This window comes from Tiliqua scincoides, chromosome 1, assembly GCF_035046505.1.
Source record: "Tiliqua scincoides isolate rTilSci1 chromosome 1, rTilSci1.hap2, whole genome shotgun sequence".
NCBI lineage: Eukaryota > Metazoa > Chordata > Lepidosauria > Squamata > Scincidae > Tiliqua > Tiliqua scincoides.
The window spans coordinates 122,519,370-122,537,479 of NC_089821.1; the positions used below are offsets into that span (position 1 = coordinate 122,519,370).

General features: G+C 40.8%; 1 protein-coding gene across 2 annotated transcripts in view; it reads right to left on the reverse strand.

Moving 5' to 3' along the window:
• ALS2 (alsin Rho guanine nucleotide exchange factor ALS2) overlaps window positions 1-18,110 on the reverse strand; it is a 66,522-nt gene that overhangs the window by 44,080 nt on the left and 4,332 nt on the right. Inside the window, exons 2-9 of one of the 2 annotated variants that reach the window (XM_066622261.1) lie at window positions 15,459-15,598; window positions 14,599-14,753; window positions 11,066-11,985; window positions 6,948-7,308; window positions 4,000-4,168; window positions 3,482-3,578; window positions 2,194-2,271; window positions 1,170-1,352 (exon numbers count right to left, since the gene is read on the reverse strand). In XM_066622261.1, the coding sequence (XP_066478358.1) occupies window positions 1,170-1,352; window positions 2,194-2,271; window positions 3,482-3,578; window positions 4,000-4,168; window positions 6,948-7,308; window positions 11,066-11,985; window positions 14,599-14,753; window positions 15,459-15,478 (1,983 nt within the window). In that variant the 5' untranslated portion in view covers window positions 15,479-15,598. Of the gene's footprint in view, window positions 1-1,169; window positions 1,353-2,193; window positions 2,272-3,481; window positions 3,579-3,999; window positions 4,169-6,947; window positions 7,309-8,421; window positions 8,481-11,065; window positions 11,986-14,598; window positions 14,754-15,458; window positions 15,599-18,110 lie in introns of those variants that run through there. The other variant, XM_066622342.1, reaches the window with a different exon arrangement.

The following is an 18,110-nucleotide window of genomic DNA, read 5'->3' on the forward strand; positions in this document are numbered from 1 at the left end:
CAATGTCTACAACAAACCATGGGTTGTAACCTTCAGATGCACACAGAAGTTAACCTTCCCACTCCTCCCTTAGCACAATAGTCCTTTGCACCTCAAAACTATGGAGGGGAGATCCTCCATAAGGAGATTACATGCAATGAGGAAAGCTCTGGGATTATGGAGATCTGTGACATGACAAGCTGCACTTGCTGAAATTCCCTCTTCTACACAATTGTTAAATGTCCAGGAGCCCTAAAGTTGAAAGACTGGCCACCCTACTCTAGATAGCTCCAGACTAAATTACCACAATTTTACCAAATTATACTCAATTACCAAATTATACTCAACATGGCACCGCCCTAAAAAGTGTTCAAAAGCTTCAGCTGGTGCTCTTTGGACAGCTGTGTTAAGTTGGACAGCTTGCTGGGAGCATTACTCACCTAGATTGCTTAGTTTGCACTAGACCTGTATGCCTCCAGTTTCGAAGCTGCTAGCTAAAGCAGGCTATTTAGAAAAGCATTTGATATTTAGCTCTCTTCATTGGTTATGTTTTGCTGTTGCTATTGATTTTGTTGATTCTCATTGTTATTTATTTTTGGGAAGGGCTGTATAGAAGCTTTATAAAATAAAGAAGAGTACACAATTTTTACTGCCACTCGTAAATTCATTATACATTATTTTTTCTCATGTCTATATCTAGAAATATTCCCAATTAAGTTTCAGGAGTTTTTTTCTAAGCATGCAGGAGGTTACTTCCCAACCTAAGAATTGTCTATTCACCAAATTCAAGTGGAACCAAATTCAGTGGAACCCATTTCCTAATAAGGTATTTATGACTGTAGTGAGAAAAGTTTAAAAGATTGCAGTCTCCTTTCCTAGAAGGTTGCAATCCGTATAATCAGCTAAAATTAGATTACAGATTATGCCCTTTACCGTGATCTGCATTTCACATGCAGGCTTCACCATGAGACCGCTCTGATGTTGATTCTAGTAAGTTTGGGTGGGAAAGAAGAAAGGAGCATTAGGGCAAGGAGGACTGCTGCCAGGTTAAGGCTATTATGGAAGAGGCTTGAATTTCTGGGGAATATTGGCTCAATTCACGAGTTCCTCAAGTGCACCTTTCCAAACACCAAATACCACCATGAGGCCGTAAAGTTTTCTTTAGACATCAGGCAGAAAAGAACACGTACCTTACTGCAAGTAAGCAACAACGCTGGACTCTTTAAGCAGCTATTATCAGACAAAACCCCACCATCTCCAATTTCTTCTCGACCACTACAATATAACGAAGGCTGAAAATCTTCTCCATCGACTAGGAACAATGAATAATCTGGACCCGCTGCTATGTTCCAGATGCTGCCATCATTGCATACCTTGAAGGAATACAATACAAAACACTGTTATAAGTGTCATGAAAGAGGGGAAATAAAGGGAAATCCCTCTTGACAACACATACAGAGGCTTATAAGGGATATTATTCCAGCACAGTAGTACATGGATTGAAATAGTTTGCAAGTGGAAGTCTGACAGTTATTCAAAGCAATAGGAACCAGTTCTATCAAATTAAAGCAGTGGTTCCCAAAGTTTGTATGGCAACACTTCAGGGCGTCACAGCACACTTACAGGGGCACTGCGGGATGTCTCCAGTGGCCCCTGGTATCCGTTCTTCTGGGTGCCACCAACTTGGATCTTGCAAGATTTTGAGAGGTCCAAGATGGCAGCACCCAAATCTTATGGGATTTGGATGCCACTATCTTGGATATCATGAAATCTAATGAGATTTGGGCACCTCCATCTTGGATCTCGTGAGATTTTGCAAGATCCAAGACAGCAGCACCTGGCTGAGTCAGCAAGAAGTGGCTGTAGGGGCATCATGACATAGGTATGTTTGGGAACCACTGAATTAAGGTGACTAATCGAACTTTTGAAAAACATTTAACATTACACTCTCAAATATACCAACTTCTGTTGTAAAACACATCACTTAAGTATTTGGAATAATTTTATGCTGCTATCTTGCAGCTCATGTTCTATTCTTTTCAATGGAATTTAAGCAGCTTAAGTGTATGACTGCCGACTTCATGATTCCTCATAAACATCTATGAATCACAGACTATGATGCAAAGAGGAAAAAGTACTTTAACAAATGTGCATTATTCGGGGAGGAAGCTGCAAAGGAAACAAAATAAAAATCTTAAAAAAATAATGAAGTACCTTTGCAAGACGAGGGACAGTGGTTGGAGAATTTGAGTGACTAAGTTGTCCAAAGCTATTACTGCCCCACGAATATACCTGTGTTAAAACATGGGTGAGGTAAGAAAGAAGAGCCACATTAGGATACTAAATTCTGAGTAAGTGAGGTGAACATCATAATATGAATTTTAAGAAGTCAATTTAGGTGTTACTCCTTAGTTGTTGCAGAGATTAACAGCCTAATTCATGGGATTGGGTCCGGAAACAGGGTTTTGATTTGGTAGCCACCTCTGCTGTCAAACCACCCCCTTCCTGGACCCAATCTGCTTTTCCCCTACCCTTTTCAACCCTATTCCACCTCCCCCTGGCTGTTGCTCTGCAGGGGGCCACTCCAGCCTCATCAGTAGTGAGCCAGTAGTGTGTGGTGTCACACACTGCTGGAAGGCCATTTGTGACAGCTGTAAAGTACTCCCTGCCATCAGAATGCTAGTTCCAGTGGTGGGAAGAAGGGTTGGGGTTTGAATCCAAATTTTAAGAGAAGGATGGTCAATTTCAGAGGCACCTGGCACCACAAACGTTGACACCCTTTGGGTCAGAAGCTGCCTAATTCATGCAGCATTGGCCCCCAAAAAGATGTGCAGGATGCCTTTGCATTACCACCAAATAATTGATACCCATGTATTATACTTATTTTCTAGAAGAATTGAGTTGCACAGATTTTTAAAATTTAGAATACTGTTCAGTCTGTCTCACACAGCTTTCTATCCTTTTCTCTCTCTTCCACCTCCAGGTATGCATGTATCTGCTTTGTGTTTGTCCACCTCCACAGGTATCATCTCTCCTCCTCCATTCTTGGAGGACTCCTTATGCATCCCTGGTGTCTCCCTTATTATTCCTCATTTCACATTTGTTCCAGTCACTGCCACACTATTTCCTGATAAGAGAAAAAATATCTTCCCTTTCCTAGTTCCTGCTGCTCATTCATCATTAGGGGAAAAAGAAACTTGTACTGACTCCAAGGACTCAAAGCAGATAAGAAAGAAGCTTGCTGGAGACAGAAGTCATCTAGTGGTTGAGATTTTGCTCTAGATCTTTTCCTGCTTTTCAGTAAGTATTTAGATGTGCATGCTTAACACCCAAGACTAAAACACAATTTATATAAAAATGAATATTTATGAAAAAATATCATAATTTATTATGTACGTTCATTATACTCAAGACTTTCCTCTCATTTTATTTAAATGGAATTTGAAATAGAAAATAAGCAGATCAGACTAAGCTCTGGAAGCACGAGTAGCCAACTACATACCTGTGATTTGGCAGTGAGTGCTAAAGAATGATGACCACCAGCAGACAAATGAATTACTTCCTTGCTATCAAGACTTTTTACACATAATGGTTGGAGCCTGTGAATCCACAAAATGAAATCAGGTTTCTCAACATGACCACTAAAAGGAAGTCTGCACTGCACATGAGATTTCATTGGCATATATAAAACCAACTTTATTTAAAATACCAGCAGCAATATCGATGAGGATACCATGTTAATCTTCCCCCTCTCCTTGGGATAAAGATTTGGCAAGGGCAGGGCAGGGTAGATAGCCTACACTGAACAGCTGAAGTATTACATACAGTGAAAATGCCAAAACTGTGCAAATATTCCATCAGTGGTTCTTAGATCAAATCAAAACATTGACATCAGCTGCCGCCGCGCCCCCTCCACACACACACACCTGCAAGCATGTATGTAATTTGCCAAACTACTGTGCCCTGAAAAACCTTTCACAGTCTAGTAACGTAGAAAAGTTTTCTTCAGTGAACTCCTACCTTGGCAAGACATCACCATGTCCAAGTTGTCCTTCTTTCCCCTTTCCCCAGCTCCACACTTCAGTTCGTAGAGATGGGAGAAGAGCATCAGCTTCACCGCTGTATGTTGGCGTAAGTGCCACTGCCCTCATTTTGGACCGACCTACTTTCCTCAAGAGCCTTGGAGAAACTTTAGCAAAGGAAAGAAGAACAACATCCTTACAGAATAGAAACAAAAACATTTGTTAATTTGCACTGCTGCGAAACAGAAAGGGTCAATTCACACAGCCATTCTGGCACTTTAGAATGTTGGTGGCAATATCCACTGTGAAGCAGTCTAAGCAATTTCTTTTACAAGCATATGTTGACTTTTCACAGAGCCTCACATTTCAAATACAAGAGCAATCCTTCACCTTACAAATACTTTCAATATGTCTTCAAGTGACCCCAGGTTAACTAAACAAGAATATAATCTACCATCACCCTGTCCAAGTCTCCAAATTATTCATATCTAGAGCTCAGAGTACATCAGGTGATTATTTTCTAGGAGACCTGCCACTCTCCTTTTGAAATCTTATGTAATTATCAGGCCAGAGAAAAACAGTTCTCTATCGACTCTGCTCTCCAACGTGCAAATAGGAATAGGGAATTGTGCTGTTGGGCTGCTGCCTATGTCAACATGATCCCAGGATGAATTCACCTAGTCTGAAAACACCAGCAGTCCTATGTAAATGTCAGGATAGAGAAGTGCTGGTGATTTTCCATATCAATCATTCATGGGTCCAAGATTCAATGATCACGTGATCATTGAAGTGGCAAAGAAGTGTTTCATTTAAAAGGACAGACAAAATGTCACAGAAGTATATATGACAAAAAGTAGCTTCACCTTCCTAGTCAGAGGAAGGAGGCTGCATAACTTATTAGACTTCCTGCCCATCTAATACACCATAACAATAACTTGTACTACATCTTTGAGACAAAAAGGAAATCTAAAATGCAGCATATGCAACAAGAACCTAATAAACCATAAGAATAATTCGTACTACATCTTTGAGACAAAAAGGAAATCTAAAATGCAGCATATGCAACAAGAGCCTAATACACCATAAGAATAATTCGTAATACATCTTTGAGACAAAAAGGAGATCTAAAATGCAGCATATGCAACATCAGAGCCTATCAAAGCTTTCCCTGGCACAAATAGGTAAGGGAGAACAGCAACTAGTTTTTCTTGTTCCTCTATGTCTTCCTGGCCAAGATAATTAACCTGAATGTGACTCTGCCTTAACAATTAAGGGCAATGCACTTGGAACAACAGTTTAAACCACTCTGTAAATTAAAGGAGTTATAGACTAATAGAAATACTCCTGTTATATTCTGCATACTAACGTCCTCCATTTGGACTACATCAGTTTCAAGGGAAAACAAACACTTGGACTAGAGCTCTTTTTCTACTGAACAAGACTGGTACTGTAATTCAATTACCGATCTCAGAAAAGCAGTCAATGCTACACCAGCGTGAAACTCAATCTACACAAACACTTCCCTTAACCAGCAACCTACACTTCTTCTTAATCTGTTGAGAATGCTAAGAAGAGTTCTGGAATTAAACTGTTCTCCCTTGATCTAACCTCCCAGTGTTAGCAACAGACTAAACATGAGATTTTGATGGGTAAAAACTTACATAGACCCTTACATAGTCAATCTATGTGTCTGGAAACATCCCAGTTCCACGCATATCACCAACAGTCTTATTTCAAACTGGGTACATAGAGGAAAGCTCTCTGAGCACAGAACAGCCCTTAGTCTTCCTGGTTCTGTATCCCTGGCTGGAGAAGCCATGCTAAGTGTAACATGACAAAGGGGCAAGATTGAGGAAGCGAGCTTTTTATATAAACACTGCTTGATAAAAGCACAAAGCTTTGTTATCATAAAAATAAAAACAGCAGAATCATCTAATCCAAACTTACACTCAAAAAGAACTACTCGCCAATCAGAATGAACAGCAAGACCGATGTTGGACAAAGGAAGACAGAGCTGTGGATGGGTCCCTTGACTCAAAGCCCACTGAGACCAGTAATAACTTCAGGTCTTAACATCAGTTAGCCTATACAAACTCAAAGACTTATTCCTGGCATGTATGTGATCACAAACTGTCAAAACACCACTGCCAAAAGTGTTGTGTTTCATATGAAACACCATCTTTACTGAACTCATCTGTTGCTATAGTGAGAACTAAACTTTCTGTAAGTGTTACCCTTGTCCTCATTATCCTGCCCTCAAAATCATAAGTCAAGTTAAAAACAAGATACCCTGAACAGGACCTGAATGTTTTACCAGTGTTTCACAAACCTTCTGAACTTACTCTGCCTTGTGAAATCCCTTCCCACCTAAAACCTGTGTCAACCATTTTTGAGGTTTGTAAATGTAAGCAACAATGTGTGCTATGCAGTCATATACAGCTATTGGGGAGGAGAGGGAAATTCTACTGCTTAAGAGTTTAGGTTTTTTGTAACTGTTGATCATTGCTAAAACCTTCACATTTGTGACCTATCATCCCTTGCAGATAACTCTTTGCTGTCCAGAATTTTTTGTTTTAAATTAAAAACAGAAGAAAAGATTAGTGATCATTATTTCTCCTACTGCTCTGCAACAAAGCATGAGGAAACAGACAGTCTTGGACAGCTTCAACAATGACAACACTAGATAATCACCTTAAAAGGGATAATGTACAGAAGTTAGAGCTCATAGAGGAGGATGTCAGATATTATGCTTGGGGACTTGCACATATTCTACTCAAGATCCTTAGAGGTGTGTATACCATAGTTCATTGCACTTCTGTGAAAGTTTTCTACCACATGTAAGAAGAGAATTATATTTTCTTATGTTCATTAAAAAACTACATTTTTACATGTGAACGTTGCACATTTTAAAACACCACCAGTTTGTACTGTCTGTAAATATCTCACCTTGGGACAACAAGCCAGGCAAGGAAAGCCTTCGGCAGACTCCTTCAGATTCTTCTTCTCGAATATCTACTAAGCTGGAACTCTTTTTACCCTGCATTGACTCCAGCTTGACCTGCTCCTCTCGGCTATCTTTCGGCCCATCTAGGCCCGGAGAACCAACACTAGATGGAGAAGCTGCATCACCTGGATTTGTGCCATAGAAGTTAATTACCTTCTTCAGAGACAAGGCCCCAGCTTCATATGTAGCAGCTACTCTCACACCAACTGCTGATGCACAAGAGACTACAAGGCTGTTAAGGGCAGAAGTACCTGGACCAGGTGGACTGGGTAGGCAAGCAATGCGATCCTCTTCTTGGGATTGCTAGAAATATAGTAAAATAAAGGTTTCATAATGGGCAATTAGAGCAGGAAATTTTAAAATGAGATCAATAACCTCTGCTTAATTTTAGATAATAACTTGTTGCACATGCACACACTCTTCATAATTTTAATCCTCGGTTCCCACTTAAGTTATTCATATAAGTTATTTGTCCTTTGTTACACATAGGTACAGAGAAAACCACCTATTCAAAAGTTCTTTAACTGAATTTAAAAACACAGTTCTGCTGTATGAATTCTGCTTAAACAAAAGTTCAGTATATTTGAATAAAGACCATCATGTACTTGCTCTACTCCATATAAATGCTCAGTGCTACTGGAGTTGGGCTGCTGCTTACACAGTCACTCTACTCTGACAGCAGAGAGGATCATATTAGAAGTCAACATTCCTAGGTAAGTTACCAAAAGCATTAATCCATCAAACTAAAGCACTGATCATATGTTGCTTAGCCAGCTTCTACTCAAATGAAGAAAAGGCCAAACCACACACCATTCTACTGCTGCACATAATGGGAAGGCATACTCTCTACACAGCCAAACCTAGAAGTTAAAGAAACTATCACATTAGATCAGAACCAGTGATCATTCATGTTTCAGAACTGCCACTGCAACAGTCTTCAGTATAGAACAGAACACACTATCATGCTGAACACAAACACCTGCAAATAAAATGAAGATTTTAACTTCTGGAGGTACGCTTCTGTATTTTTACCATTATGATTTATTAAAGTTTAGGGTGACCACCAACAAGATTAAGTTCAGGTCTATGCTGCTTTATACCATTTTATTAATAAATCAGATATTTTAGTCACTAACTTAATTTAAGTGTCAATACTCTAAGAGTTAGATAAAATTCAGAAGAACAAGGTTTGTTTGTTTTTAAGAAAAAACAATGGTTCTCTGAATTTGTTCCTAAGTAACCATGAAGTGCTTTTTCTACTCTCTAAGGTACAGCATTTTTTTCACATGTAGCAATGCTGTTTTGAATTATTTGCAGGACTCACATTTCCTTGTACCAAAGGCTATGCTTGTTTACAACTTCTGATTTTCTAAACAGCAAGCTTATTAATATCTCATGTTAGAAGTGATGCCATACCTCACATTCCTGGTAACAAGCTATATGAGGCAACCTAGCTTCCAAGAACATTCCAGACAGAGAACATTACAGGAAAAGATGATTACTTCCTCATACGTAGCGGGGGGTGGGGAGGGAGTCTAACCAATTTTGGATCTATGCTAATTTTTTTAAAGAGGTTGAACTCTCCAATGGTTGCACTCAAAAGTCTTGGAAAATTTTAGTGCAAACTTGGAAAATTCTCTATGCAATACCTATATCCATGGCTAGCTATTACTGTATAGCCTGCAGGGGCTTCCCCGGGCCTCTGAATGACTTAAAAGGCATAAAAATGTTATTCTGGTTTCCCTCTGGAAGTTGTGTTTTTTTGGGGAGCTGAAATGTTCACTCTGAAGCCCACAGAGGTCACGGGCAGACCTGCACAGCCTCTGGGGGCTTCAGAAAGCCCTCCGGAGGCAACAAGAGCACAGCTCCGGTTGCCTCCAGAGGGCTCAGATTAAGCCAAATCTGGATGAGACAAGTTGAGCTGAGTCAGATTCGCAGATACAGAATCCACAGATATGGAGGCACCACCTTTATACCACAAACTTTGCAGGAATAGGTAATTAAACTGGTAATTCTACAAAGACTACCAAATGTATTGAATAAATCTGCAACACCTACAGATTCTGTGTAGCACTGCTATAATTCTTGTAATACAAGACATGGGTGGAATACAAATATTTTCCTAGTAGAAGCCATCCACCAGAGCAGAACTTCACTAGCACTGAAAACTACTTCACTTTCTTCATCTCTTAGCACACTGTTTCCCAATCTGGGGGTCATAACTCCCCAGGGCAACAAGAAACACCAAATTCCCCCTTAAGGAATGGAATGGAGACTGGTTTTGATGGTGGTGACAGCACTTACTGGTCTGCACCATTGAGTTAAAAAAGGGGTTTCGAACTTGCCTAGCAGGAGCTGGAGATGCCACGAAATCCAGGTTCTTGTTGCCACCAATGAGAAAGTCTGAAAAAACCCTTTTTCCACTTAGTCGGTGATGGCATGAACTCTGAAGGACCACTGCCACTAAGTCGCCACCCCCATCACAGTTCTGCAAGCACTCAGCAGTTCCCTTCCTTTTGTGTAAAAGTTGGGAAACGCTGCTTTAGTATAATCTAACACTAATGTTTATCAACAGAGCAATTTGTCATCTCCTGGTAGGCACAAAGCACATATCAGGCATAGGCATACTACTTACCTTAGCAAAATTATCAGCAGCTTTCAAAATATGAAGCGAGAAAAAATAAATTATATTCCACGCTTAATTTCTAAGATAAGGTTATTCCCTTTAGTAGTGAAAGAAAGGCATTCAATTTAACTTCAGTGGTAGGACTGAACTCTGGGATACATGAACACAGGATTTGGTGTTAAAAGAGAACAAGCCTATAAGATGTTGAGCTTTCACTGCCAGGATTTACAACAAAACAATCAGATGCAATTCAACATAAATCCAAACAATTCTTAAGGCTATTTTTAGTATCAGATTAAAACAATAGGCGAAATACCTTTACAGAAAAGTGCTGAAATTATACCATTTAGCTATAATTCAATGCCATAATACAGCATAAGGGAGCCTATTATGTGTGCATCATTGATGGCAGTGGTTTGCAAACTGGAATCATATGGTTTCAACCTGCCTGGGAGCTATCAATCTGAAGAATAGTTATGGAGAACAAATTTTCCTGAAAGACAAATTGCCTATTACACTGATTTTCCCCTGCAATGTATAGTTGCAGGAGCACACTGGATGTGTTGTAGGATGGTCACAGACGTAGTTCAAGTAGAACACTAAGACAGCAGCAGCAATTTTCAACTATTGTACTCTGGCACATTGGTATTCTGCAAATGGTCTATAGGTGTGCTGCATGAATTTGGGAGATGATCATATATTAGTAGGGCCATTGGGTGATATTAGCCCCCCACTGGCAGTGCGGTCAGTTGTCAAAAAAACTGACAGTGTGCCTTGATAATTTTAGCATCTTGTCAGTGTGCCATGAGATGAAAAAGGATGAAAACCGCTGCCCTAGAGGCTTGGACAGTGTCCATATGAACTGAGTATGTGCCTTAAAAAAATGAAATAATTCTCTCCAACATACTACATTCTGTGACAGGAGATAAAGTAGTCATGGGCAGACAGGAGGATGTAAAAGGGTTTCTTAAGGCTGAAAGCGACAAATGCCTTCAGACAAGCAAAGGTTTAAGTTTAAAGGGATTAAGGGCACAATCCTAACCATCTTTCCAGCTTTGACCTAGCCGCAATGCAGCCCCAAGTTAACAAACATGCCCTTACCTTGAGGAGGCCCCCTTTGACTACCTCCCCACCGCAGGATGCAGTGCATGCCACATGGGCACAGCTATGTCAGTGCTGGAAATGTGCCCTAAAAAAGGATATCCCTTTGGCAAAGGAAACTATTGCAGGCAAAACCTCAAAGAAAGCTCCGTGTGTGCGGGTGCATATCCTTCTCTTTTTGATTTGTAGCTCAGAAGTGCAGCTTATTTAAAATTGTATTCTTAAGAATCACAAAAACGTTATAGAACAGAATGTATATAGTAAAAATAGTAAGTAGTATAGTTCAGTAGAAGTATAGTACAAATAGTAAGAAGTACAGTTCAATATAAATACCTGTTCAGGTTCTGGATTGATTTGCTTCTCCATGCTCTCTTTTAATGAAGTATCAGCAGGGTTCATCAAATGTTGCCTCACTGCTATTTTGTCAGTTATCAAGGGATTTCCTGGACTGGAAATACCACTATCTTCCTGTCCATCACTGTTTGAAAACATGCTCGCCACATCATATTCTGCCACAAGCAGCGTTTGGTCTTCTGTAAGAGCTTTCTGACAGTCCTCACCATGACTGCTTATTACACTTTTCCCTTCAAGGGTTTCTAATGAGGAGCAAGAAATGCAGCTTTCCGATTGAGAGTCAGCAAGAACTATGCCCAGTGGACAGCAGTGGCTATCGGAGATGATGACATGGTCTTCTTTGTCCGTCATGGTAATCAAGAGTTGGCTGCAATGGTTGCATCTCTCTGGTATAGGTTTTATGTCTTGGCAGGGGAGGCACTGTACAAGAGCCAGACTATGATAGGCCCCACAAGCAATCTGAAGAACAACACGCCCTGCAAGATGTTCAACTTTCTGTGGTTTGGTCACTGGAAAAGTAGTGGTTATGAGACCGAGCTGACAGCCACTTCCCCATGCCCATATCTCCCTGCTTAGGGAGAGCGCCAGGGTGTGCTCCTCTCCACAAGCCAGCTGCAAAATTTTTATTGGCAAGAGGTGACTAGTTTCAGAGTCAGAAATGCTAACAGGGTTTGGTTCTGGCACAGAGGCCTGGTTGACCACTGCACACTGGCCAGCAGAGTTTTTTCCCCACATGTAAACCACACCACTCTCAGTCACTGCTCCACTATGGAAGCTGCCAGCTGCCACAGTAATGACGTGTTGTCCATTCAAGGCTGTTTCCAAGATGGGACAATTAATATAGGCATCTTCTAGCCCAGATCTCCAGGGGAGCTTTCCAAAGCTGTAAACTTCACCGCCTAAAACAAAAAATTCAAATGAACAATATACGCTACAGCATGCAACTTGGAAAAAAAAACCTGTGATAACACAGAAGTGTTATCTAGAGAAAATATCTAAATGATTTATATGCAGCCTCTTCCTCTGAATAAATAGAGCACTGAAGACTGCATAAGCACAAAAAAAGTAAAATACCAGAATAGTAAAGTTCAATAATAGAGTATAGCACAATAAGAACAATTAGAACAAAGTAAGACCACAAAACCCAAAATCAACTACGGTAATTGAAAAGGGAAGAGTAGGTGGAAAAGGAGGGTCCCTCAGCTCTTGCTGGAAGGCTAACAAGGAAGCACCCAGTTCTTAATCCCATTGCCAGGGAGTTCATAAAAAAGGTGCCACCAGACAGAAAACTCTGAGCTTTGTCAAACTGGTCTCTGCCTGAGGCAGCAGGCACAGCAGGGTTCCCCTTGCTGACCTTCAGGGAAGGGTCAGTTTTAATAGGAAAAGCCATGGCAGATGTGAGCTATTTATCTTCAAAGTAACCAATTGATCACAACAGGCAAAGGAGTTGTACTCTCATCACCAAGGAATCAGATGGAGAAGACTCTTGATAACTCAGAATGGCTCTGCAGGATGATTCTCTGCATATGCAATTATCTACAAGAAAGAAAAAAGTTTTCTTCACAATGGATAGCCATTGCTATCACAGAATAAGCTGGAGCATGAGTTTGATCAACTCATGAGTTTTTTTGCCACCAAAGTTCAAGATGTCTGCCAAGTCACAACATTGCCCACAATGCCTCAAGAAGCCAGGAAACGGCTTTGGCTCTGCAGTGAGGCAGAGCACTCAGGAATGATCTGATCTACAGTCCTCTTTATTCCAGAGTTCTACAAGAGCTTCATAAGATTTACCAATCTCAATAGTAAAAATCCCCCAGAACCCTTAGGAAATCCTCTAGAATCCATCAGGCTCCGAGGGTAGACTAAAATCGGCCCCCTGCCCTTGGTGGATGTAAGAAGCTGTGATCAACTTAAAACCTACCAAGAAGAGAGCTATCCATGACAAAGTAATGATCTTAATTTCTTCCACATCCAGATCACCATCCACTTACCTAGCAGTAACCACAAGGTCCAGTTTGTATCTTGTCACAAGCAATGGGGTCAAAATTATCTGAGACAGGCCCATGTTTTCCATTAAATTCTGAGCCACACCTATAACAGGGGCTCCAGCATAGATACTGAAGTCCCAACACTAACAGTTGGGGGCAATCCAATGTTGCCCCAAAAATTACTCTGGTGAGCTCAGGCAGGGAGACTACTGGATGATAAGGCAGGCAGTACACCAACAGAATCCCAATCTGGTGTCATCCATTCCATTCAACATCAAACACACACATACAAACTCAGTAGAACACTGTATAAGGCTCCTGGCAAGGGGGATTGTGCTATAAAAAAGTATGGTGTAATTACTGCATAACTGGGTGATATTTCACTAGGTTTATAATGCACATTTACAGAGAATTCAATTTGCCCACAAACAAGGTCCTGCAAATAACACAGCAAATAATTTATTTAGGACAAAAACAAACAAAACAGAAGCATGTTTTGCAGAGTTTGAACTCTACAGATCAAAGTACACACATGGCCCTATTCCTGCCTTTCTTTATCTACCTCCAGAGAGTGCAATACCAAAACATAAATGAACTTTCTTGGTAGAGCCAATTTCACAACGGACTTGGCTGAAAATCTGTTCAGAAGGTTCAGCATTTTAAACATGTATTAATATTAAAAGAAAATCATTACAAAATTATTAAATCATTGTTTGGTTAAGTTTTATATATAAAAACAAGAAATGTTAAGTGTTGAAGATGTTCAATTGGTCAGACAGATTTTATGCATATTTGTTCTGTGTTTAACGTTTTCTGGAAAAATTCCATGCACAACATCAGGTAGTGCCACTGGATATTTTAGGAATTAGATATTTGGGAGAACATATTACACTGCCTGAACATGAACTTCTTTCAAATTTCTAACTGCTGCAAAAATTCTTGTTACTTAGAACTGCTGTGGTCCTGTATCTTCCTCACAGAAGAAAAAGTTTGAAAGACTGTGAAAATGAGTAAAAGGATTGAGTTTATTCAACCATGAGGTGGGAAGATTAAAAGGAGATTATTCAAAAATAAATAAATGAAAAAAGCATAAACCTGAAAACTTAAGATAGCAAAGACTGTACATAGTTTGACTCCTCTAGGATTCTCTCAAATGCCTCAGATTAAATATCTTATTATTGTGTGTGTAGTGAGAATAATCTTTTCTACAAAATTTTTAAAAATAAATGTTAATGATTTCAGGACAGTGCTCTGGGAGAGATGCCAGAAGCGAGGCAAAGAGTTATTACCACCGTCTCTATCTACTGCTATGCCTCCAGCAAGGACTGGACCCATCATACCTACACAGGAAACAGAACTACTTAATGAGCAGAAGAAAGAAAGGGAGAAACAACCATCAAGGCCCCCCCTCCGGTTTTTATTGTTCCAGTGACTTGCTATTTTTATTAGTTTCATTTAAGCAACTCTAGAAATCTTAGCAGTTGAAAAGCAGAGTTAAGAATGGTTAAAATAAATGTTACCTACCATCTGACAAGAGCACACCATGGTTTACTCCAAGAGCTGCCTGCAATACTGTCTTTCCACTCCAACCTGGAAGCCTTTCTGGATTTGGAGAACAGCAACCAGCCTGCCACATATAGACCAGGCCTCTCTCTCTTGTTCCTTCATGTTCTGATGAGCTATTTAGCAAACAATTTTTAAAACTTCAGAAGTTTAGAGTTTGGACACATGAGATACATGTTGTTTTCACATATTTGCACTTTGGTATGCAAAATCTGTACATTGTTTTCTCTGTACATAACATGAAGGAGGATAATTCTTCACTAAATGTTGACCCCAGAGGGCTTCCTCAGGCCTCCTAATGCTTTATAAGGCATTAAAAATGTCACTTCCAGTTTCCAGAGAAACAGGAAGTCACTTTTTTAAAGTATCAGGCAGAGGATGGGGAGCTCTATTCCCCTCGCCTCTGGAGGGAGGCATCTGCCCATATCTGCGGTTTCATGTAACTGCAGGGGGTTCCTGAACATAATCCCCATGGATACATAAGCATGCCTGCACTGCAAATGATTATAATTATTTCTTTGGTTTAAAATGCTGCATAGTTTCAGAGGCACATACAGTAACACCCAGCAAATAAGTTCACAATATACTAGCCTAAAAATGTTTTTTTGTGATCTGGTGTGTGTGTATATATGAGCTGACACATAGGTCATTTTTGCCACATAAACAGTTTGGAACTACTCTTTGCCAATTTGTTACAATTCCACATCCAGTTGCCTGAAAACAGTTCTTCCTTGCCACAGATAAAAAGCTTACTCTCAATCCTGAGGTAGTAGTCTGAAGTGTTTTGGAACATCTGTATTGCTTCTGCAAAGTGGACTTACCTTTTCTCTTTCGAGTCCATCTGTCAGTGAAAATACTTCATTACCAAATCATTCTTCATAGAGAAAGGACTGCTTTGAAGACCATCACAATGAAAGCAAAACATAAATTTAGCGGCTGAAATTCCTGTGGTATGGAATCACTGCAAAGTGCAAAGAAGCAAAAGTCATCTCAGCTGCTTAGTAAATGAGCATCCACACAAGAGAAAATATCTAAACTATTTCATACCAACAAAAGGCTCAGCAGAGTGGGCACCATTTATGGTGCCCACACATCCTATGACAGGCCTTTATACTATTAGAACAAATCTTGTTTTTACAAGAATACACCTACTAATGCATAATACTGGACCTTTCCAGCCAGCACCATTTCTATTGACAACGCAAAGGCCAAATTAGGATCTCTGCAACACTCAGAAAAGAATGATGCTTAACCAATCTTGCTTTTGAAAAGCAGTAAGGGCTGCTTCTCGTGTTTCTAGTCCTAAAAATGAAACTGTACTTGCAAAGCGCAATATGCCATGTGCTTATACTGTAGAAAAGTCATGAGCTGGTTCTCCACGGTGACTTAAGCAAGAAAACATGCAAATGTCTGCTCTTCCCCACAATATATGCATACATCTGTTAGTCATAAACAGGTCACAGCAGGAGGTAATACAACTTCCCTACAATATAGGTGTGCAGGCTTCTTTACTAGCACCACCACTAATCAGGGTAATTGTAATGCAAGAAGCAACACTAATGGGTGACTTAGCAGAAGAGATCTTTATTAGTAAGTTTACAATATAATTAGTAGTATCCTGCAAATGTATTTCAATTTCTTAAGTGTCCTACCGTAAAGTGCCAATTAATGGCACCAGAAAATGTGTCAAGTATCAGGAACTGGTTTTGATGCTTACCAGGGACACATTTTTCTGAAGTTAGAGCTGTTTGACTTTTGCTTATATTTTCAAAAGCCAGTCATCCTTTAAGCCCCAATCTCTTAGCCCTGAGGTATAAAATCTGTGTGTCTAGCCTCCAGGGGCATCGCCAGGCATCTGAAGGGGGAAGAGGCTGGGCTGCTCTGCTGCACGTGTTGCCTCCTGACTTGCTGCTTTTCTGCAGCTGTGAATGAGGTGAGTGGGGCAGCGTGAGGCTGGGAGGGCGTGTGAAACATGGTGGGGGGAGGTGGGAGAGAAGGCTGGCCAGGTAGGCAGGCAGAGGTGCCTTATCTCATCATGGAGCTCTCTCCATGTGCAACCTCACCCCAAGGACTACATTTCCCAGTGTGCCCCTCGCCCTGGGCATCCTGGGATTGGTCAAGGCTGCTTGGGAAGGAAGGAACCAGCCTGCTCCTAGTGGGAGGGGGGGGTGTCCAAATGCCCCAGCCTGCATCCCTCTGTCTTGCCTGGGGGGAACAGGGGTGGCATCTGCATGTTGGGTGTGTGTGAGCAGCCCCCATTTACTTTGGGGTGAGTTGTAATCTTGCTGGGTATGGCTGTAATCCTTTCCCCACTTTTCTGGGAGTAAGCCCCATTGACTCAAATGTGGCTTACTTCTGAGTAGACCTACATAGGCTTGAGGTCTGTGTCAGCCTAACCCAGGATCCTCACCTTTCTCTTTTTCTTCCCCCTTTAAAAAAGAAAAAAAATGCCACTCTTGATGGCTTTGTCTCTAAAAATTGCTTAAAAATAAAAAATCCCCATTCCTTTTCAGCCATCCCTTTTTCCTCCTGCCTCTTTTTTTTTGGGGGGGGGGGTACTCTGTTGGCTGCTATTGTAAGACAAAAGGCACAATCCTAGCTAGGTCTACTCAGAAGTAAGTCCTATTGTGTTCAATGGGACTTGCTCCCAGGAAGGTGGGGTTAGGATTCCAGCCAAACAGTCTCTAGGTCTCAGTTTGCAATTAGCAGATACACACAAAACAAGTCTTCCCCTCCTGCAAATTCATCACTTCCCCTTTCCCTTTCCAAAACCCTCCAGGTGTGCTGCTAACAAACTCAGGGCACAATCCTAACCAGGTCTACTCAGAAGTAAGTCCTATTTTGTTCAATGGGGTTTACTCTCAGGTAAGTGTGGTTAGGATTGCAGCCTCAGAGCGCTGGCAGCCTTGTTTCCAGTGTATAATTATAACACCTTCATCCCCATTTTGGGGGTAACTAAGGTAAGGTGTTGTAATGGGGAGCCATGGCCAATGGTTACAAGGATCAGGGGAGGCATGAAATGGAAAAGTTCGAGAACCACTGTCTTAGTCCACTTTATCATACTATGCACAGTACACCGACCATAATTGCAATTCTTTATGTACCTAAGTCAGCCCCAACACATTTTGCTTCCCCAAGTAGAACTGACATAGTATGCAAGATGCATTCAAGAATTTCTTTGTCATGTCACAGACAACAGTAGAGTGCAATGCTAGAAACAACTAAGCCAGCATTCTTTGTGACACTGAAAAGGTTCCTGAGGTACATTTCTTGGACCAGGTACTATTTCACTGGAGTGCCTAAAAAAATAGCTGCTTGGAACAGCTGTGTTTGAGTCGCATCTTAAGGTTTTCTTCCTTCAAAGCAAGGAACCTTATACTAGAGAAGTGTTTCTCAATCAATGATACATGAGTTGGTGTATGGTGGTACGCACAGGACCCCTGGACACTTGCTACCCAGCAGCGAGGCCAGCA